Source organism: Copadichromis virginalis, linkage group LG9 (genome assembly GCF_057382275.1).
Source record: "Copadichromis virginalis isolate Kocher_CV1m ecotype Utaka linkage group LG9, C_Virginalis_male_GT1.1, whole genome shotgun sequence".
NCBI lineage: Eukaryota > Metazoa > Chordata > Actinopteri > Cichliformes > Cichlidae > Copadichromis > Copadichromis virginalis.
The window spans coordinates 30872492-30896226 of record NC_140626.1 but is presented as its reverse complement, the minus strand read 5'-3'; the positions used below and the strand labels follow the sequence as shown (position 1 = coordinate 30896226).

At 40.8% G+C, this 23735-nt stretch overlaps 1 protein-coding gene across 1 annotated transcript; it reads left to right on the top strand.

Annotated features, from left to right (window-relative positions):
- Positions 1-151: 151 nt before the first annotated feature.
- Positions 152-19675, top strand: LOC146702183 (uncharacterized). Its single transcript, XM_085468908.1, has 5 exons — positions 152-253; positions 1385-1496; positions 1565-2052; positions 18221-18847; positions 18989-19675. The coding sequence occupies exons 1-5, from the start codon at positions 236-238 to the stop codon at positions 19673-19675; spliced, it is 1932 nt and encodes a 643-aa protein (XP_085325034.1). The 5' UTR covers positions 152-235.
- Positions 19676-23735: the final 4060 nt, after the last annotated feature.

Below are 23735 nucleotides of genomic sequence, written 5' to 3'. Positions count from 1 at the left end.
TCCTCACTTTGCAGCACAACACGTCTCACAAGATTTCTACAAGCAGTCAGAGTGAAATTTGTACTTTGTGTTGTCAGATGAACATATGAGACACTTTGACTCTTCAGTGCAGTGTGGAGCCTAACAAAGATCTGTTTTGTGTCCCAGCTGATCAGCAGGAGGAGAAGAGTCTGACGGAGCAGCAGAGGAACATTTTCAGCCATCTGGACTCAGCTGAGTCACTACAGAGGAAACAATGAGCTCAACACAGGAGGTGAGGAAAATATCACAGTTTCACCAAATAATCAGTCACGTCTAAAACTCTCATCCTCCCAACCTGTTATATGACTGTGTTGCATTTTATTATGTATTTTTAAATGGTGTTTACAAACATTAAGAAGTCACAAGCAATTGATATTCGTTATTATTAGTAGTAGTATTAATCACATTTTCAATTCAGTGTTATTTATACAGCACCAAATCAAAACAACAGTCGTCCTCAAGGTGCTTTTTATTGTAATGTGGATCCTACATTAATACATACAGAGAAAACCCAACAATCATATGACCCTCTTTGAGCAAGCACTTTGGCGACAGTGGGAAGGAAAAACTCCCTTTTAACAGGAAGAAACCTCCAGCAGAATGAGGCTCACAGAGGGGCGGGGCCATCTGCAGAGAGTGGTTGGAGCGAAAAAAGGAAGACAGGATAAAATACATGTTGTGGAAGTACATTATTATTATTTTTAATATTTTTAGTAGTAATACTACTACCCAAAATTTTATTGCTATCATTGCTGTATAAATAGACTTAATATTGGTTCATCAGTGCAAAAACACGTTCAAAGCACCACAACGGTAGCCCGATATTAGGCAGTAAACACATTAAGTGTGTATATTTTCCCTCTTTTGAGTTTTTTTGCTCATAGAAATTGAAATGCTATTAATATAGATTGAAAATGAATGACATTTAATCGCCTTTAATCAAAAATTCATCCAATGTTTTCTACAGTGAAATGTTTGAACAGTCATGAATTATTTTTGAGTCGTTGCACCGCTATAAAAATATCTAATAGGAAACAGCAACGTGAAATATAAAAAAAAGTACAGACCTGGTAAACATTTATTACTTTTCTGAGTGTGTTAGCATGCTAGTCTTAATGTTTGTGTACAGCAGGAGGGATGGGCATGATTTTAGTGTTTGAACAGTCATGAATTATTTTTAACACCAGGTTGGATATAATGTGTTAGAACTACCAGCAGGTGGGGATAAGAGACCTTTGAGGTGTTTGGTTCCACACTCCACCTTCAAGTTTAAAACTAGTGTTAATGGAGGGAGTTTGAAGGTTGAGTTTGTTCCACGACTGCATTTCACTCACTGCCTCTGTTTGTATCTCTGTCACTGCAGGACCAACATGGAGCGAGAAGTCAGCGCTCTCAGGAGGCCGACAAACCTCACAGAAGAAAGGGAGAGAAAACATACACCTGTGACGAGTGTGGGATGGAGTTTACTGAGAAGGGTTCACTAAAAACACACCAACTCATCCATAGTGGAGTTAAAGCGTACAGCTGTGACGAGTGCGGGAAGGGTTCACTGAGAAGTCTACACTAAAACGTCATCAGGTCATCCACACTCGAGAGAAACCGTTCAGCTGTGACTTGTGTGGAAATACTTTTTCCTGGAAGCGTTCCCTAAAACAACACCAACTCATCCACAGTGGAGTTAAAGCGTACAGCTGTGATCAGTGTGGCAGAGCTTTTACTCAAAGTGGCCACTTACAGAGGCATCTAGTTACCCACTCTGGAATTAAGGCATACAGCTGTGAGATTTGTGGAAAAACCTTCAGCCAGAGAGGGAACCGAAATATACACCTACGCATTCACACTGGACATGATGTGTACTGCTGTGATCAGTGTGGCAGACAGTGTACAACCAACAGGCAGTTAAAACGACACATGTTTACCCACACTGAGGAGAGACCTTATAAATGTGACCTGTGTGAGAAGACTTTTAAATCCTCACATCACCTGAAACAACACCAACAGATCCACACCAGAAAGAGACTCTACAAGTGCAGTTACTGAGGTATGTATTTATATTTTTATCTGTGTTAACTGAAACAGTAAAATGTAATTGGACGTCTGCAGAGATGCTCTGTAGTTCAGGCGACCTTCAGGATAAAAATGTTGAAGGACTGACTTAAACTGTCTTTGTGTCTTTGTTTAGAAGCATAGCGACACAGATGGATCCAGTTCTCAACCCTGTCATCACTGTGGTGGTGGGAAAGACTTTCGTTGTGACCTCTGTGGAAAAACTTTCAATTGGCAAGGCTCCCTAAAAAGACATCAACGTAGACACAGTGGAGACAAACTGAAATACTGCAAAGAATGTGGGAGAAGCTTCACCACACCAACTGACTTAAAACAACATGAACTTATTCACATTGGGGTTAAAAAGCACCTCTGTGAACAGTGTGGGTCATCCTTCACCTCTAAAGGTGGGCTGAAATTACACAAACGAGTCCACACAGGAGAGAAACCATACAAGTGCAGACACTGTGAAAAAAGCTTCTCACATTCAAGTCATCGTAACCTTCATGAACGTACACACATGGAAGGAAACTACAGCTGTGACCAGTGTGACAAGAGCTTCAGGAATCTCAGTTCATACTCTGCACACAAACGATCCCACGTTACTAATAAACTGTTTCACTGTTACCAATGTGCCCAAACATTCACCTCATTGTCTGCTCTGTGCAAACATCAGCGTGATCACTCAGGGCTGAAATCACTCCCATCACTGGATCACAGTGAACCTGAAGAGACAGAAAAGGACTACAACAGTTCAAAATCAGGACTACTGAGGACTTAACCAAGACAGAACCAGAATCAGAACTAGATGATAGTAGCACTAAAAAAGAAAATCATCATAGACCTGCACTACACTTATTTTTTAATTCTACCAAAGTCCACTATTTAGATTGAGAAAAGTTTATACAATTATTTAGCCTTGTGGTGCAAACAAGCCTGCAGAACTTAATAAATGTCAAATTTTAAAAATAGCAAACCTAAAGAGAAACAGGTACGAGATACACGAGTACCTATGAAACTGTGATACTTTTGGTAAACAACTGTTTTGGAGGAAGGAAGGTTCAGGGTTTCAGTAGTCATCATTATGGGCTCATCCGATTAGAATGAGAATAAGCAGTCATCAATCATTTGCAGGTTTTGTCGTTTTATTGTATAACAGGTAAAGGAAAGAAAGACACACATGGACTGCTCTCTCTAAAAAAGACATAAAGTACGATTTAAATAACTCCAAATGATACATGAACTCAGGAGACTCAAAGAGAAACTCACCTCAGCTGCCACCCCATGTGGGAGTGAAGAAAGAGTGAGGGGTAGGTGAGTGCAGTCCTTATATAACGAGTGACAGGTGAGTGCAATTAAGGCCAAGCACCACACCCAATCAAAGGTGAGGAAAAGAAACAAGGTGCATCTGGTGAAGTGAATGTTCTAAAAGGTGAGCCTTTACAACACAACCATTTGCCTAACATGTGTGTCTCACCTGCTCTTGTTCCATCTCTGTTCTGTCCTCATTCTCTCTCTCCCTCTCTGTTCCTCTCTCGCCCTCTCTGCTCCTCTCTCTCTCCCTCTTTGTGCTGACGATCAAGCCAAACACCAACATCATCAAATATACAGTTGAAATCAGATATTTACATACTCTTCAGATCAAAACACAAACACTTTTTTAATTGTAACATCAAATCAGACTAAATGTTTGTTTTTTTTAGATTGATAAATATAAAAAACATATTTGTTAACTTTGAGAGTAAAGAGAGAAACTATCTGTATTTCTTAATTGTAAATGGCACCAAAGTGTATTCAAAACTGAGCCACAGAAAGTTCCTCTGGTTTCAGTGTCAGACTTAAAACCCTTGAGATCAGGCTCCACAGAGTTCAGATCGAATCTCCTGTAAAGATCTGATGAAAATGTTCCACTGGATGGATGGATGTATAATCTCTTTTTCTGAAGGTTGCTCTCTTCCTGTTTCTGCCAGTGCTGACTGCACAGATGTAATATAGATCCATGTCACTGTTTGGAAGTTTCAGAGAACTGCTGATGCTGTAAAGCTGCTGCTCAGTCTGGTGGGTTGTTGTGTTGTTGTTGGTGATGCTGGATGAAGGGCTGGTGGACCAGGTGAGCTCAGGTTGAGGGTAGATCCCGTCTTAGCTGCAGGTGATCCTTTGTCCTACTTGTTGGAGATTAACTTTACGGACTGGAGCTGAAAAAATACATATTTCTAAAGAAGTCAGAAAGAGATTTTGTTGTCACAATTTTCCTTTTCTGTTCATTTCATGTTAACATGATTTAATTTATTGAAAAACATGTAAACACGGTGAATGGACTGCTGAGGACTGGGGCAAAGTCATATTCTCAGATGAAGCATCTTTCCGATTGTTTTGGGGCATCTGGGAAAAAGACTTTTGCAGAGAAGAAAGGGTGAGCGCTACCATCAGTCCTGTGTCATGCCAACAGTAAAGCATCCTGAGACCATTCATGTGTGGGGTTGCTTCTCATCCAAGGGAGTCGGCTCACAATTTTGCCCCAAAACACAGCCATGAATAAAGAATGGTACCAAAACACCCTGCAACAGAGCTACAGATTAAAAATGCCCAAGGCGAAGCACTCAAAGGTCTGGCTGTACTTCACAGCAAAAGATGCAAACTCAGCAGTCTGCAACAAGTGCTTTAAGGTGATACTGTGCAAAGGAGGTAACACCTTGAATCTGATGAAGCACCTGGTGATGTATAGCGTTTTTGTAAAAGCTAGAAAATGCACCGTATTTGATAGCTTGCTGCAAGACCTCACACCGAGCACATCTACTGCAGATGTGGTGCCTGTTATCGGACCCGGAGTTAGCAATATCCCCCAAGAACCCGAAGAGTGGAGTCCTGGCCTCTAGCCCTGCCAGTGTAGCACCGGTTCCAACCAAAGGAGGTATGTTGTATCAACAGAAAAGGCTAACTTGGTTATCATTTTGCAGAAAAAAAGAGACTGCTAAAAATAAAAACACAAGAGGTTTTTGTACAAAGTTTGTGTTTTCCATTCTTTAACCTCCGGTTCGAGCACCGTTTCAGCACCGGCACGTTTTCAAAATATCCAGTTTGACACCGGTATCGGATAAAACTTAAAGGATTCCCATCCCTATTTGTTACCATGTTTCCATTGTGTAGTGTAGTCGATAGGTTTGTTTTCTTTGTCAGAACAATGAGGCCACTGCAACTGTATGACATATATACCTGTATACACTTGACTTATACTGACATGTATACACTATACATACACTGGAGTGGTTATATAATGGAATCACTGTGATAAGCATCTAACCTACATGTTTAAAATCACAAGACCCGCATATTTAGGTCAAATATTATCTACAATTATATTAATGAAGTTTTTGCCACCTGGGATTGTTTTTTCTCACCTCAGCTGCCAGAAGGCAAGAAGAACTGTATTTTCTTCCTGTTGATATAATTCTGTGTATTAAACTCTGTTCCAAGAATTTTAATCTTTTCCAGAGGATCTTTTTGAGTGCCTTGATTTTGCCGAATCTAAAACAACTGGTTCTCCACATCGTTGGCGGAATAAGTGCGACCTGTGGGAGGTACCTATTTCAATAGGGTGGAGCCGTAGGCACATTCAGTTAACAAGGGTTTCATGTTAAATCAAAATAGAATCAAACACGTAACAGTAGCACCTAAAACAATTTAAAAACTTGATTTTATTAAATACGGTGTCACAGTCCTGGATCGTATGACACAGCGCTCTGTGTTTTCTTTTGTTTATAGTTTGTCCTTTTGGCATTAGATCCTAGGTTCCTTAAATGTGAGTGAAGCAGAAAATAAATAAAACCAAAGACTAGCGGTCCTGTTGCTCTATTTTCACCTGTAAAGCAGGAGTTGGGTAGGCGGAGGTGTGCTCTGGTGCAGGAGAGCCGCAGTGGTCAGTGAAAGAATCCGCGAGTTTCTCTGTGAATTTCCAATAACGTCGTAGCGCACACGGTGCTTGCTTGGAAGTTTAGGGGGTTTTTTTCCCGCTGTAAAAATAAGTTTTCTTCCCACGCTCAGCGGACACAAATGTTTTTGTCACTTTTTATGGAATCAAACTCAAAGTAAAGTCAGTACTTCCACGCTTTAAACGCTGCATGCTCATACTCTCTCAGCACTCGATATATGATCCATTGTTGATCTGCAGACAGCTGTTGTCACGAACGTCGCACTTGCTTACGTCACTGTCATGAGACATTCTAGCAAAATAAAAAACACGGTTTTAGTAACGCAGTGTTCCTACGGGAAAGTAACGGAAATCTAATTACCGTTTTTGCAATAGTAATCCCTTACTTTACTTGTTACTTGAAAAAAGTAATCGGATTACGCGTTACTGCCTATCTCTAATTGTAAGTGGGAGACAGGATGAAAACAGGACATCCCCTACACTGAACGACTGACCGCAGCAGGAATATTCCTCCCACATGGCTTCATAAGTATTGCTCAGTTACCTGTTTACAAGTTGGCGACACCCCTTAAGAAATATCAGCAAACAGTGGCCGAGTCCACCACACGTTTCTTCACAGGAACAAAACAAACAAACCTCCACCAAATTAACAAAATGTAAGTGGATCACTTTCAGTGACCTACCGCTCCAGTAGATAGTTTGCTGAGATTTTGTTGTCACAACTCCTTTCTGTTTATTTCATGTAAACATGATTTATTTAACAGAAATCCTGTAATTCTTGAATCTTATGGAACGCCAGGACTGCCATAACGAATTTATTAAATACACCCTTAAATAATTAATTAAATGTGGCAATAATTAATTACATAAATATTTATGACACATTAATTAATTATTGATACTGTTCTGTTATTCCTAAAAGTTGTAAAATGTATCACTTAAATATCATTCTCAATCAGTTGTTATTCGTTATGTGTTTACAACATCCTCTGTGGTTGCTCCAAGTAATGCACTTTAGAAACGCCTTTATTTTGAAAAAAAAAACTTTATTGAAAAGGAAGTCCCCTCAGTCAAGCAAAGCAAGTGAGCAATAGGCTGTATCCCAATTCAGGGTCTGCAGCCTTAAAGTATGCAGCCTCAACGATCCTCAAGGGCCGCGTACTCAAAGACCAAGGCCGAAAGTGTGAGGCTTGTTAAATGGGACGGTCTAGCCTCCGTTGCGCTGATACTGTTGTTTAATAATAAAGTTTTAAAAAAAAAGCCTCCGTTGCGCTGCCCAGGTTGCCTAGCAACCATGATACTAACCACTGGAATCGTGTCCTACAGCTTTGTTTGACAGAAATGAAGGAGAAAATCTTTTGTTTGTTTGTTTCTACATGAGCTTTGATCATTCTCTGTAAGATTAAGCTCAGCTATTGAACGGCGTATATTTTAAAGTAAAGGCTTTAAAACCAAGTTAGTACAAACGTCACTAATGTCACATAACTTTGCCGACATGTGGCCAACAGTAATGTTTAATGTTCTTCGTTATTAAACATTTGCACATAAATAAGTGACATAATATTCAGTACTTAAAGTGTACTCTTTGGCCGCCCCTCATCCGCCGTTTTTTTCTGCAAATTTATCCACACCCATCGCCGCGCTATGCATTCTGGGATATGTTGGGCCACAAAGTCTACACTGCCACAGCCTTAAAATTCAGGGAAATGAAGGACGCATTTCAGGGCCACATTTCGAGCAGCCTTTGAATTGGGACAGCCTTCGGCGCGCCGCTGTGACGTAATCGGCCTTGAAATGCGGCCTTTAAGGCTGCAGACCCTGAATTGGGATACAGCCATAGTGATAGTAAATTCGATTCCTTTTTACTGAATCGAGTTTTAATGAGTCACTCACCAAAGTGAATCGGTTTCTTTGAGTCGTTTGATTCACTGAGTCAGTTGACCATAGAGTGGAAAAATGTACATTTTCACTCAAACACTTAATTTGTTTCTCTTTTCATGTATATCCTACTGCTAAGATGCGTGATTCTAAAAGAAAACAACTATTTTATGGAGCAAAAAAATTTCTAAAGGGAATATTTATTTCGTTTATTTTTATTTTATTAGTATTTTCCTTAAATGTCTCAAATATATATATATATATATATATATATATATATATATATATATATATATATATATATATATAAAAAAACACCCAGCACGCCCCTGCGGGCGGTTTATCCTTCAAGCTCGGGTCCTCTACCAGAGGCCTGGGAGCTTGAGGGTCCTGCGCAGTATCTTAGCTGTTCCCAGGACTGCGCTCTTCTGGACAGAGATCTCCGATGTTTTTCCCGGGATCTGCTGGAGCCACTCGCCTAGCTTGGGAGTCACCGCACCTAGTGCTCCGATTACCACGGGGACCACCGTTACCTTCACCCTCCACATCCTCTCGAGCTCTTCTCTGAGCCCTTGGTATTTCTCCAGCTTCTCGTGTTCCTTCTTCCTGATATTGCTGTCATTCGGAACCGCTACATCGATCACCACGGCCGTCTTCCTCTGTTTGTCCACCACCACTATGTCCGGTTGGTTAGCCACCACCATTTTGTCCGTCTGTATCTGGAAGTCCCACAGGATCTTAGCTCGGTCATTCTCCACCACCCTTGGGGGCATCTCCCATTTTGACCTCGGGACTTCTAGGTTATACTCGGCACAGATGTTCCTGTACACTATGCCGGCCACTTGGTTATGGCGTTCCATGTATGCCTTGCCTGCTAGCATCTTGCACCCTGCTGTTATGTGCTGGATTGTTTCTGGGGCATCTTTACACAGCCTGCACCTGGGGTCTTGCCTGGTGTGATAGACCCCAGCCTCTATGGATCTTGTACTCAGAGCTTGTTCTTGTGCTGCCATGATTAGTGCCTCTGTGCTGTCTTTCAGTCCAGCTTTGTCCAGCCACTGGTAGGATTTCTGGATATCAGCCACCTCCTCTATCTGCCGGTGGTACATACCGTGCAGGGGCCTGTCCTTCCATGATGGTTCCTCGTCTCCCTCCTCTTTCTTGGGTTTCTGCTGCCTGAGGTATTCACTGAGCACTCGGTCAGTTGGGGCCATCTTCCCAATGTATTCTTGGATGTTCCTTGTCTCATCCTGGACTGTGGTGCTGACACTCACCAGTCCCCGGCCCCCTTCCTTCCGCTTAGCGTACAGCCTCAGGGTGCTGGACTTGGGGTGAAACCCTCCATGCATGGTCAGGAGCTTTCTTGTCTTTATGTCAGTGGCTTCTATCTCCTCCTTTGGCCAGCTTATTACCCCAGCAGGGTACCTGATCACGGGCAGGGCGTATGTGTTGATGGCCCGGATCTTGTTCTTACCATTCAGCTGACTCCTCAGGACTTGCCTGACCCTCTGCAGGTACTTGGTGGTTGCAGCCTTTCTAGCGGCCTCTTCATGGTTCCCATTTGCCTGCGGGATCCCCAGGTACTTGTGACTGTCCTCTATGTCTGCAATGTTGCCTTCTGGTAGTTCAATCCCCTCAGTTCTGACTACCTTCCCTCTCTTTGTTACCATCCGACTACACTTCTCCAGTCCGAACGACATTCCAATGTCATTGCTGTATAGCCTGGTAGTGTGGATCAGTGAATCGATGTCTCGTTCACTCTTGGCACTATATATATATATATATATATATATATAGCATACATGGAACGCCATAACCAAGTGGCCGGCATAGTGTACAGGAACATCTGTGCCGAGTATAACCTGGAAGTCCCGAGGTCAAAATGGGAGATGCCCCCAAGGGTGGTGGAGAATGACCGAGCTAAGATCCTGTGGGACTTCCAGATACAGACGGACAAAATGGTGGTGGCTAACCAACCGGACATAGTGGTGGTAGACAAACAGAAGCAGACGGCCGTAGTGATCGATGTAGCGGTTCCGAATGACAGCAATATCAGGAAGAAGGAACACGAGAAGCTGGAGAAATACCAAGGGCTCAGAGAAGAGCTCGAGAGGATGTGGAGGGTGAAGGTGACGGTGGTCCCCGTGGTAATCGGAACACTAGGTGCGGTGACTCCCAAGCTAGGTGAGTGGCTCCAGCAGATCCCGGGAACAACATCGGAGATCTCTGTCCAGAAGAGCGCAGTCCTGGGAACAGCTAAAATACTGCGCAGGACCCTCAAGCTCCCAGGCCTCTGGTAGAGGACCCGAGCTTGAAGGATAAACCGCCCGCAGGGGCGTGCTGGGTGTTTATATGTGTGTACTTTTTTTTTTTTCTAAACGTCCACTGAGCTGTGAGCCAGGGGGCGGTAATGCGCCTTAACATTGGTTGCCAACCAAGAAGAAGAAGCTGTAAACCAGGAGGGAGGAGGTGAGCGAGTCCTGAGTGATTCGCATTATCTATAAGCTGAGGCTGGTGAAAAGGGTCTAATTGCAAGGCTCAAGAAAGTAATTAATTAAGTCTTGACCAGTCTTTAACACCCAAAGAGCCATTTGGACCCGGTTTCCACGCAAAAGAAAACACTGGGATCCGCAAATACTTTTTAACATCTGAAATGAAGATAACACTGTATATATTGTTTTTTACTGTTATGCTTTGTGTGAACAACTTAAGTGTGTTGCTTATGAAATCCATGAAGTGCTACAGAGAAAATTACATTTTATTTCTGTAATTAACACATTTTGAACTCTTAAAGAAATATAACAAAAGGAAAAACCCCCAGCTGAAATAAAATGATCCATGTAGCAAACAAAAACTGTTGTGAGACGCCACCCTTATATCGCCTTTGGGCTTTTGGAGCCTTGACCTGACTTTAAAAGATATTGAAATAAAAAGACTATGTTGCTAAAAAAAAAGAAAAAGAAAAATAGATATTGCCTAAATATGTATTTTACCTGGTTAATGTGTGTGGCGGGGCGTGGTCTGCAGCGCCGCTGCAGGGGAGGCGGACGCACCTGAGCGGCACCCGCAATCCCGCCTCGCGGCCTGTCTGGGCCATCTATGCTGTTGTGTTGGTGTGTGTCAGGCTGTGAGCTAAAAAGCTACAGTCGGCTGTATGCGTACAGCAACCGTGTGTGAAAAGTGGTCAATAAAGACATGCTGAAAAGTATGTTCATGGAAACATCGCCAGCAGTGGTGGAGCGGGGGGGTGGCGGCTTACTGGGCTTAAGCCCGAGTTGTTTTTTCAGAAGCCCGGGGTCTTTTGGAGAGTACTTGTTTCATAGTTAGATGCCTGGCTGGCAACTGTATAAAACAAAAACTACACACAGTATTCGAAGCACATAGTGCACACTGTGGGAATTGCAGGGGAGCTGCTGCCTGTTGGAGAAAACGCGGAGCCAGGTAGACAGAGGAGAGCTTAAGTTTGACCAGGTACCAAAGAAAATCATTCATACTGTACAAATAATGTAAATATGATGGTGTATCACAAAAGATTGATGTCAAACGGATCACTTGACCCATATTACGTTATAACGTAATATGGGTCAAGTGATCCGTTTGACATCAATCTTTTGTTCTTCAAGTGACTCAACAAACAGCGAAATGAAAAGCAGAACAACAACAATGCTGTTTCTTTAGAGAGTCTCAGCTTACATGTGTGTTTATTTCATATTTTCAGTTGTTTCCCTCCACGGCTAAATAAATCTGTTTCAGTAATGCACTGATATACAAGAATAGACATAAGGAGCTTCTTTCAAAGAAAAAACTCTGGTAGTATTTTATATATTATGCTTTGCATGTTGTTCAGTATATTTCTATGCAAAACAAGAGGAACTTCAATACACAGCAGTATATTCACAGTTGAAACCAGATATTTACATACACTTTATGGAAAACACAAGAACATTTTTTACTGTACAACATCAATTAAGAGTAAACTTGTTTTGTTTTGGATAGATAAATATTGAAATATCTTTTGAATTAGTTAAATGTCAGAATAAAGAGAGACAGAGCTGTTTTTATCACTTTCATCAAATTTAGGAGTACATATACACTAAGTTTATTGTTAATTAATAAGAAAACTCCAGACGATTCCATTCTGAGCTGAAGAAGCTTCTGATAGGTTAGTAGAGTCCATGTGAGTAAACTGGTGGCACAGCTGTGGATGCATATAAGGCAAAACACAGAGCCTGTTTTTGTGACATGGGAAAATCAAGAGATGTCAACCAAAACACCTGGAAAAGAATTGTGGAGCTCCATAAATGTGGCTCAGTTTTGAATACACTTTGGTGCCATTTACAATTAAGAAATACAGATAGTTTCTCTCTTTACTCTCAAAGTTAACAAATATGTTTTTTATATTTATCAATCTAAAAAAAACAAACATTTAGTCTGATTTGATGTTACAATTAAAAAAGTGTTTGTGTTTTGATCTGAAGAGTATGTAAATATCTGATTTCAACTGTATATTTGATGATGTTGGTGTTTGGCTTGATCGTCAGCACAAAGAGGGAGAGAGAGAGGAGCAGAGAGGGCGAGAGAGGAACAGAGAGGGAGAGAGAGAATGAGGACAGAACAGAGATGGAACAAGAGCAGGTGAGACACACATGTTAGGCAAATGGTTGTGTTGTAAAGGCTCACCTTTTAGAACATTCACTTCACCAGATGCACCTTGTTTCTTTTCCTCACCTTTGATTGGGTGTGGTGCTTGGCCTTAATTGCACTCACCTGTCACTCGTTATATAAGGACTGCACTCACCTACCCCTCACTCTTTCTTCACTCCCACATGGGGTGGCAGCTGAGGTGAGTTTCTCTTTGAGTCTCCTGAGTTCATGTATCATTTGGAGTTATTTAAATCGTACTTTGTCTTTTTTAGAGAGAGCAGTCCATGTGTGTCTTTCTTTCCTTTACCTGTTATACAATAAAACGACAAAACCTGCAAATGATTGATGACTGCTTATTCTCATTCTAATCGGATGAGCCCATAATGATGACTACTGAAACCCTGAACCTTCCTTCCTCCAAAACAGTTGTTTACCAAAAGTATCACAGTTTCATAGGTACTCGTGTATCTCGTACCTGTTTCTCTTTAGGTTTGCTATTTTTAAAATTTGACATTTATTAAGTTCTGCAGGCTTGTTTGCACCACAAGGCTAAATAATTGTATAAACTTTTCTCAATCTAAATAGTGGACTTTGGTAGAATTAAAAAATAAGTGTAGTGCAGGTCTATGATGATTTTTTTTTTTTTTTAGTGCTACTATCATCTAGTTCTGATTCTGGTTCTGTCTTGGTTAAGTCCTCAGTAGTCCTGATTTTGAACTGTTGTAGTCCTTTTTTAGTTCTGGATCAGTTCTGGGTCTGGTTGAATTGGGGTTTAGTCCTCGTGTCTTGATGCAGCCCTGATTTTGTTCTGCCTTGCTGCTTAATTAAAAAACTAGTTTAAGGTGTCCTGCACATGTGATATATATTTTTCCCTATATGAAGTCATTCTTTTTTGAACAAAACTTGAAACAGAGCCTATTAATCTTTATGTCATTTCAAAATCCCCCCCCCCCCCCCCCCCCCCGAATTAGGGTTAAACCCTGGGTGTATGTAAAGTTTGCCTCCGCCTCTGCTGAGAGATTTGGAGCCAGCGAGGAATAGAGGAGGTTCTGTTGTGTGGGAGTATTTTGAGTTGCTTTTGGTCAATCGGGTGGGTTTTCCAGCTTTGTGTTCTTGTTGTTTGCTTTTGTTTTGTGCGTGTTTATTTTATCTGAAAATGGGAAAAACTTAAAATGTCAAAACTGCTTTTCATAATATAAATATCATGAAATAACTTTAGAAAAACTTCCATTTGAAGCTTTACATTTAATGTTATAAAAAACATAAATTTGATTTTTGAATAATCTTAACATGTTAGTCTGCCAAATGTGCAGCATTTTAATTTATTTATTCTCTTTAGCTGATATTTTGAAATGTATAAAGGAAATTATGATGAATCAAGCATTTTTGTTCTTTTAGTTCCAAAGTGGGAGTTTTCTCACTGTAAAGACTCGAGTTCAGTGTTGACTGTGTGCTCTGTGTTCTTGAAGTCCTGAATGCGCTGGGTTGTGCAGTTTTCCAGCAAAACAAAATTTGTGTTCAAGCATTATTTCCTCATTTCCATCGAGCTCCTCCTCACCTGCTGTGCATCTGTGTTCAGCAGCCTTTCCTCTGTGTTTCTCAGGTTTTGTATTTTAAATAGTACTAGTATTTTAAAAGGTAATAAAATCTTTCATCAGTTTCATAAACTTCAACCCTGTATTTGTGTTATTGTTTTTGAAACTCACCTGTAATGTTTTCTGTCATCACTGTCAGTGCTGTATGTTTAATATCATTGTGGCTTCTGTGAATCTGTTTTACTGTTTCTAAACTTTTATGTTGTCTATTTGCAGCCTTTGGTTAGAGAAGTGCTTTTAGCTGCTTATCGGAGGAGAATGTACTTCCTGATAATCAGCCCTAGAGGCTGAAGACAGTAATGCATATATCATGTTTTAGATTTTTCGTTTCTGTTTATGTATAACAGTAAAATGTTTAGGAAGTTGTGGGGATAAAAGCAAACACTTCAGTCAACCCAAACTTGGACCCTGAAATGTGTGAAGATCTAAATATTTGTCAAATTCAGATTTATAATATTTGATGTATAACTGTTTTATAGGGAAAAACAAGGTTGAGTATGGAGAGAAATAACAGAGTAACAGAGATTAATGAAATATTACAGACATAAAGAATCCAATTTTTAAAATCAGTCACTCCTGTTAAAGATATTATTAGAATATGTTTACAAATCTCTAAATGACATTTACCCAGCAATAACACAACTTGGAAACTCCCATTGTAAATTAGTGCTATATTTAAAAGGAAATACATACATGAATTAATAAATAAAATACAATTTCATAACATTAATATAACCACTAAGAAAACCTAAAATCACCAAAACAACTTCGCCAGTAAAATAAAATACCCTGAAATTGATCAAAAACTGAACTGATGACTTCCTACTTAGAGATCTCTTCAGTTCAGTGATGGTGGATTATAACCTCCATTCAAATCATTCAAGAAAGAGAAAAGAAGAAACTGTAGAGCATGTTATATTACACTGTGAGAAGGTAACTGATCCAAAACCTCAGTAACATAAAAATGAAACTGAATCTTATTGATTTACTGCAAAAGGGCTCAAGAAGTGAAAGTTATCAGGCCTTATTCCAGTTTTTAAAAGAGTAAAATGGGAGGATTTGAGGGTCGACGTTCCAGTTCACACTCCACACCAGTTGGTGGCGGTAATTCATCATTTGTTGTTTGACAACCGCCAAAAAAACGATGTAAAGAAGGAGGGGGCGGAGCAAAGTGAGGACGCTCCACGAGAGGAGGCGTTGGCACAGAGCTGTTTTTTCATTCAAAGAGACTAAAGTAGTACCACCGTTTGGATCGATATCTGCATCGATCTGCCCACCCTTGTCTCCTGGATCGTAGCTGAGATCAGCGTGAACCACGTGGGTCTCTGCTCCCTGATCTGTTTCCTGTGTTTGGAAAGAGTTGCAGCTTCATCGCGGAGTTTCTCTCGGTTTGTGGGCTCATCTAAAGGTAAGCACCGAGCTAACTTTACTGTGAGTTCAGTTCATGTTGAGTTTAGCTCCTGAATGAGGTCTTCTGCTGCTCTCCTCGGTGTCTGTTCTCAGTTTATTGTGAACACGTTGAGAGAAGAGTGAGAGAGTGTTTGGAGAAAAACACCAGCTAATCATTAGCTCAGCATGCTGGGAGAAGTTGGAGCAGAAAAGTCTTTTCATTGTCCCTGCAGCTGTTTTTCTGCCTGCACCAAACCTCTACAGCCTCATTTCTATTTGAAGTGATAACAGGAAATGGATGAGAGCGATCTGCTGCAGTATCAGGGTCACAATAAACTTTATTGTCCAGCTGCTGTGGATGAACACATGAGAGGAAGTGAACTCCTACAAAGTCTCATTTTAATGAGTCTGGCTGCTGTAAAGTGATGCACAGGAAGATGTTAACAAAAACTAATGAAACAGAGATGAAAGTAAACAGTGTTCATATTTGAAAGCACAGAGAATAAAATATATTGTGGTGGTTAATGTGCAGCTCTTGGTGATTTGGGAGAATCATGTTTTTAATCACGTTGTGGATTGAATTTTTATTTTATTTTATCTACAGAAGTTTTTCCCACTTGTGATCGTTCAGATTGATTTGTTGGGTTGACTTGAATCATGTGAAGGTTTAAAGCTGCACTTCCCCCAAAAAGAATAAAGTATAATCGTGAAGAATGTAAAAATGTCTTCCTGTGTCAAACACAGCTGCAGTCAAAGCAGGAAGGAAAGCACTGAAACCGCTGATCAAAGCTCATTAATCAAAGACCGCTGATCAATGGCCATGAGTACCATTCAGAGAGAGTTGGGGAGTCACTGCAAGTGATCAGAGGTTGTTGATCAATGATCATGAGGATTTGCATATTAATGCTCAATAACTGACCTCCCAGCCCATTGTTCCTTCAGTGGTTCTAGTTTCAGTCATTATGTAAATGCACTGTTGAAGATTGGGGAAACCTGCAGTCAGCTGAAACTGAAGAAGTCACTTGGATGAGTGACGAAACGTTTCTCCCACAAAAAGCTACGTCCAGATGAACAGAATCAAAGTTTGGGGAATGGTGGAGTTTGGAGAGCGGCACCATGGGGGCTGGAGAGACTTGTGAAGTGGTGATCAGGTGTGGGTCTCTGTTATTATGAATGGTTGGGGTGGGGGGTGGAACTGGGGGGCTGAAGGAGTTGAAAGTGTGGGGTGGGGGAGTAACAGGTCTGTCCCTGTTTGTGGAAACCACAGGAGGAGCTGTTCAGGCTGTTGCTGGGTGTGAATTGTTAATGGTCTTTAAACTTGTAGTTGCTGTTTTCCAGACTGAAGCAGAGTCGTTAGCTGAAAACTGGTTTTAGAGCTTCATTCAGGACACCTTCTCAGGCTCTTACAGCCTTACCTGTATCATAACAAAGTGTATAAACCCCAATCCACCTTTAACATGGTCCTTCTCCCAAACCTTCAAATAGGACTTTCTGGCCCTGTCATAGTAAAGGGCTGCTTAGAATATTAGAGCCAATGTCACAAAGTTCCTCCTGAAGTATAAGTGAGTGAGAGTTTCCTCACTTTGCAGCACAACACGTCTCACAAGATTTCTACAAGCAATCAGAGTGAAAGTTGTACTTTGTGTTGTCAGATGAACATATGAGACACTTTGACTCTTCAGTGCAGTGTGGAGCCTAACAAAGATCTGTTTTGTGTCCCAGCTGATCAGCAGGAGGAGAAGAGTCTGACGGAGCAGCAGAGGAACATTTTCAGCCATCTGGACTCAGCTGAGTCACTACAGAGGAAACAATGAGCTCAACACAGGAGGTGAGGAAAATATCACAGTTTCACCAAATAATCAGTCACGTCTAAAACTCTCATCCTCCCAACCTGTTATATGACTGTGTTGCATTTTATTATGTATTTTTAAATGGTTTTTACAAACATTAAGAAGTCACAAGCAATTGTTATTCGTTATTATTATTAGTAGTATTAATTACATTTTCAATTCAATTCAGTGTTACTTATACAGCACCAAATCAAAACAACAGTCACCTCAAGGTGCTTTTTATTGTAATGTGGATCCTACAATAATACATACAGAGAAAACCCATCAATCATATGACCCTCTTTGAGTAAGCACGTTGGTGACAGTGGGAAGGAAAAACTCCCTTTTTACAGGAAGAAACCTCCAGCAGAATGAGGCTCACAGAGAGGCGGGGCCATCTGCAGAGAGCGGTTGGGGCGAAAAAAGGAAGACAGGATAAAATACATGCTGGGGAATTTTATTATTACTACTAATAATATTATTGCTATCATTGCTGTATAAATAGACTTAATATTGGTTCATCACTGCAAAAACGCGTTCAAAGTACCACAACGGTAGCCCGATATCAGGCAGTAAACACATTAAGTGTGTATGTTTTCCCTTTGAGCTTTTTTTGCTCATGAAAAACGAAATGCCATAATATAGATTGAAAATGAAGGTCATTTAATTGCCATTAATGAAAAATGAATCCAATGTTTTCTACAGTGAAACGTTTGAACAGTCATGAATTATTTTTAACAGCAGGTTGGATGTAATGTGTTACTACTACCAGTAGGTGGGGATAAGAGACCTTTAAGGTGTTTGGTGCCACACTCCACCTTCAGGTTTAAAACTAGTGTTAATGGAGGGAGTTTGAAGGTTGAGTTTGTTCCACGACTGCATTTCACTCACTGCCTCTGTTTGTATCTCTGTCACTGCAGGACCAACATGGAGCGAGAAGTCAGCGCTCTCAGGAGGCCGACAAACCTCACAGAAGAAAGGGAGAGAAAACATACAGCTGTGACGAGTGTGGGAAGGAGTTTACTGAGAAGGGTAATCTAAAACAGCATCAGGTCATCCACACTGGAGAGAGACCGTTCAGCTGTGACTTGTGTGGAAAGTCTTTTTCCTTGAAGGGTTACCTAAAAACACACCAACTCATCCACAGTGGAGTTAAAGCGTACAGCTGTGATCAGTGTGGCAGAGCTTTTACTCACAGTAGCAGCTTACAGAGTCATCTAGTTACCCACTCTGGAATTAAGGCATACAGCTGTGACATCTGTGGAAAAACTTTCAGCCATAGACGGAATCGAAATAGACACCTACGCATTCACACCGGACATGATGTGTACTGCTGTGATCAGTGTGGCAAACAGTTTATAACCAACAAACAGTTACAACAACACATGTTTTCCCACACTGATGAGAGACCTTATAAATGTGACCTGTGTGAGAAGACTTTTCAATCTCCACATTCCCTAAGACGACACCAACAGATCCACACCAGAAAGAGACTCTACAAGTGCAGTTACTGTGAGGTATGTATTTATATTTTTATCTGTGTTAACTGAAACAGTAAAATGTAATTGGACGTCTGCAGAGATGCTCTTTCCTTCAGGCGACGTTCAGGAAAAAAATGTTGAAGGACTGACTTACACTGTCTTTGTGTCTTTGTTTAGAAGCAGAACGACACAGATGGATCCAGTTCTCAACCCTGTCATCACCGTGGTGGTGGGAAAGACTTTCATTGTGACTTTTGTGGAAAAACTTTCAGTTGGCAAGCTGACCTAAAAATACATCAACGTAGACACACTGGAGACAAACTGAAATACTGCAAAGAATGTGGGAGAGGCTTCCCCACATCAAGTTACTTAAAACAACATGAACGGATTCACAGCGGGGTTAAAAAGCACCTCTGTGATCAGTGTGGGGCATCTTTCATCACTGCAGTCACCCTTAAAAGACACAAACGAATCCACACAGGAGAGAAACCATACAAGTGCAGACACTGTGAAAAAAGCTTCTCACATCCAGGTAGTCGTATCTATCATGAACATACACACATGGAAGGAAACTACAGCTGTGACCAGTGTGACAAGAGCTTCAGGAATCTCAGTTCATACTCCAAACACAAACAATTCCACGTTACTAATAAACTGTTTCACTGTTACCAATGTGCCAAAACATTCACCTCATTGTCTGCTCTGTGCAAACATCAGCGTGATCACTCAGGGCTGAAATCACTCCCATCACTGGATCACAGTGAGTCTGGAGAGACAGAAAGATCCTCTGGTTTCAGTGTCAGACTTAAAACCCTTGAGATCAGACTCCACAGAGTTCAGATCGAATCTCCTGTAAAGATCTGATGAAAATGTTCCACTGGATGGATGGATGTATAATCTCTTTTTCTGAAGGTTGCTCTCTTCCTGTTTCTGCCAGTGCTGACTGCACAGATGTAATATAGATCCATGTCACTGTTTGGAAGTATCAGAGAACTGCTGATGCTGTAAAGCTGCTGCTCAGTCTATTGGGCTGTTGTGTTGTTGGTGGTGATGCTGGATGAAGGGCTGGTGGACCAGGTGGGCTCAGGGTGAGGGTAGATCCCGTCTGAGCTGCAGGTGATCCTTTGTCCTACTTGTTGGAGATTAACTTTACGGACTGGTGCTGAAAAAACCCCTCTAAGAATTAAAAAAAACCAAAAGAAAAATATATTTCTAAAGAAGTCAGAAAGAGATTTTCATGTCACAATTTTCCTTTTCTGAAAATTGAATCTGAATCTGACCACAGTAAAATATAACATTCGTCTTAGTGTTTTGACAAAGCATTTCTAAATACAGATAATGATTAATGATGTAACATGTCATGTATTCTTTATGTATTTGAAGTGTTATAAAAATGACTCTGGATCAGTCCTGGTGTCACAGACAGGCCTCGGGGCTTCAAACCTCAGAAAGTCCCTTTGGCTCTCAGCTGAATTCCTCTGACACACTTTAACAACTATGAGTCAAAGGTCAGAGGTCATATGATTTGGGAATGACAATGCTGAATAACCACATCACTGATTAGGTATTGTAGTAACAACTCAGACTATTATAATTATTTAGTTAATAATACGGGTTCAAGATGTTGTTTGTGGTTCAATTTCTTGCGTAGGCTGTAAACGTGGCAGCTTTAGTCTTTCCTCTCTTTTTAAAAAGAGTTTTGTTACCGTCCACATTCAGGATGATGAACATTTCACTGATGGTGCTGGTGTGGCACTGGTATCTCCCCTCATCCTGAATGTTCACCTCTGTCAGCTGGAGTGAGGCGTTTCCTCTGGAGACCTGATCCTTGGAAAGTGAAGTCCTACTTCTGACTTAATATATGATCGAGCAGTTATATAAACATGAATCTATCCACCGAGCTCCTCCTCGTCTGCTGTGCATCCGTGTTCAGCAGCCTTTCATCTGTATCTCAGCTTTTGCTTCTGGGGTTCGACATGTTTCGGTTGTCTTATTTTACGTATATAATTAAGATGTTGTGAATAAGTATTTCAGTTGTATCCCGTAGTTGTTTGCTTGACATCGATCTTTATCGAAGGAAAAGATTTAGCCGTCCTTATATTTTGCTTGTTTTATTTTATTGTATTTTTGCGCAACGCTGTTGCTTGTGAAGCTCGCACACAAGAATTTCACTCGCATGTAATGTACCAGCGTACCTGCACATGTGATAATAAAAGTGATTTGATTTGAAAAACAAAAACACTGTCTGTCTTTCCTCCAAAATCACACTTGGATTACAGTTGGACTGATTTACCAGGTGGTGTTACAAAAATGAAAAAGTCTAAGCTATTTAAATCTATAGAACATAATCAACAACAGAGACCAGACCTGAAAGTGTGAAACATACTGTATTTGGCAAAAATATATATACAACAAAATATAATAAAAGTAATTATAAACAAAAATATTTTTTGAATAAGTATTTTCATTAAGTGTTAGATAATAAACTCAAAAAGCTGCACTGTACCATAACAGCCAAGGAGCAACAAAGTCAGTGTCCACATCTACCTCACATTAAACAGACATATTTCATATGAAATAACTGAAATGTAAAACTGTAGAAAGCTGATTAAAATATTTTAATTCTCTTGAAAACACCATGAATGGTTTTCATGGGTACCCCCTTTAATGAGCTGATGGGGGCACCCAGTGTATTTGTAACTGAAGCAGAGTCTCTCCGAGTGAACGTCCAGATGTGATCAATAGTGAGTCAGGATGTGATTCCTTCAAGAGTATACAGTCGTGGTGAGAATTACATAAATATTGGAAATTGGAAAAGTTGCTGCTTAAGTTTTATAATAGCAATTTGCATACACTCCAGAATGTTATGAAGAGTGATCAGATGAATTGCATCGTCCTTCTTTGCCATGAAAATGAACTTAATCCCAAAAAAAACCCCTTACCACTGCACTGTCATTAAAGGACCTGCTGAGACCATTTCAGTAATCGTCTTCTTAACTCAGGTGAGAATGTTGACGAGCACAAGGCTGGAGATCATCATGTCAGGCTGATTGGGTTAGAATGGCAGACCTGACATGTTAAATGCTTTCTTCCATTTGCGCAACATCTCTAAAATTAGAAATATCCTGTCTCAGAGTGACGCTGAAAAACTAGTTCATGCATTTATTAGTTCCAGGCTGGACGACTGTAATTCATTATTATCAGGATGTCCAAAAAACTCACTGAAAAGCCTTCAGCTAATCCAAAATGCTGCAGCAAGAGTCCTTACAGGGACTAGAAAGAGAGAGCATATTTCTCCTGTTTTGGCTTCCCTTCATTGGCTTCCTGTTAAATCCAGAATTGAATTCAAAATCCTGCTCCTCACATACAAGGTCTTAAATAATCAGGCCCCATCTTATCTTAATGACCTTGTAGTACCATATCACCCTATTAGAGCACTTCGCTCTCGCTCTGCAGGCCTACTTGTTGTTCCTAGAGTATTTAAAAGTAGAATGGGAGGGAGAGCCTTCAGTTTTCAGGCCCCTCTTCTGTGGAACCAGCTTCCAGTTTGGATTCAGGAGACAGACACTATCTCTACTTTTAAGATTAGGCTTAAAACTTTCCTTTTTGCTGAAGCATATAGTTAGGGCTGGACCAGGTGACCCTGAATCCTCCCTTAGTTATGCTGCAATAGGTGTAGAGTGCTGGGGGATTCCCATGATGCATTGAGTTTTTCCTTTCCAGTCACCTTTCTCACTCACTATGTGTTAACAGACCTCTCTGCATTGAATCATATCTGTTATTAACCTCTGTCTCTCTTCCACAGCATGTCTTTATCCTGTCTTCCTTCTCTCACCCCAACCGGTCGCAGCAGATGGCCCCGCCCCTCCCTGAGCCTGGTTCTGCCGGAGGTTTCTTCCTGTTAAAAGGGAGTTTTTCCTTCCCACTGTCGCCAAAGTGCTTGCTCATAGGGGGTCATATGATTGTTGGGTTTTTCTCTGTATCTATGAAGCGCCTTGAGGCGACTTTTGTTGTGATTTGGCGCTATATAAATAAAATTGAATTGAATTGAATTGAAATTAAATGGAGGGTGATGCTTGAAATTAGGGGTGGGTTTTTATAATCGATTTATCGATTAAAATCGATTCTGGCTTGGATAACGTAAAATCGATTCATTAAAATCCTGAAACGATTTTTTAATATTAATTTATTTTGTCCGAAATGCCAGAATCTCAGGTGAAAGATCACAAAATTTCAACAACTACCAAACAGCTAAGACAGTAAATGAGAGCAGGAACATGGCTTCTGCACAAAGACGTAAACACACAGCGCGACCCGCGGATCAGAATCAGTGAGATGTCGCCTTTCTCACCCGACGGCACGGACACGGTCGGGGCTGAAAGCCGACAGCTGCTGATTCTGATCCGCGGGTCGCGCTGTGTGTTTAGGCCCTTTTTGCGCTGATCATATGGCTGTTAGTTTTATCTCTCTCCAAACAATATTGACCGAGCCAGCAGCAAAAGAAGATCCAAACTACGCTTCACATAAACATCGTCATGAATTCCCTCTGACTTTTGCTGACTTTTCAGGATAAAAATCACACTTCATGCACAGCTCTCTCTCTCTCTCTCTCTCTCTCTCTCTCTTTTCTGCATTATTCGCTTGCTTGTTACGCACAAGTCTACCGTTGTTTACAGCGCTGTCGGCCGACGTTTTTTTCCCCCTTTTACTTACTTCCGAAAAGTAAACCTAATTTCTGCTGTTCAATATTGAACAAATTTAAACTTTTTAAAATTAAGCAAAATGCAAAACGCTTAGCCGTGTCTCTAATAAAACCGCTGTAACTTCAGAGGTAATGTTCATGTGTTGATTAATGGTTTTCTTTCATTTTTGATGTACTGCAGATAATTTTTATAAAATCCCAGAACAGGAAAATCACCTTCAT

Excerpts from the sequence above, each read along its gene's own strand:
- LOC146702183 (XM_085468908.1), top strand. Across the intron at positions 2,053-18,220 it reads GAAAGAGACTCTACAAGTGC|CTGCCTCTGTTTGTATCTCT; the intron begins AGTTACTGAGGT and ends GCATTTCACTCA. Across the intron at positions 18,848-18,988 it reads ACAAGTGCAGTTACTGTGAG|AAGCAGAACGACACAGATGG; the intron begins GTATGTATTTAT and ends GTCTTTGTTTAG.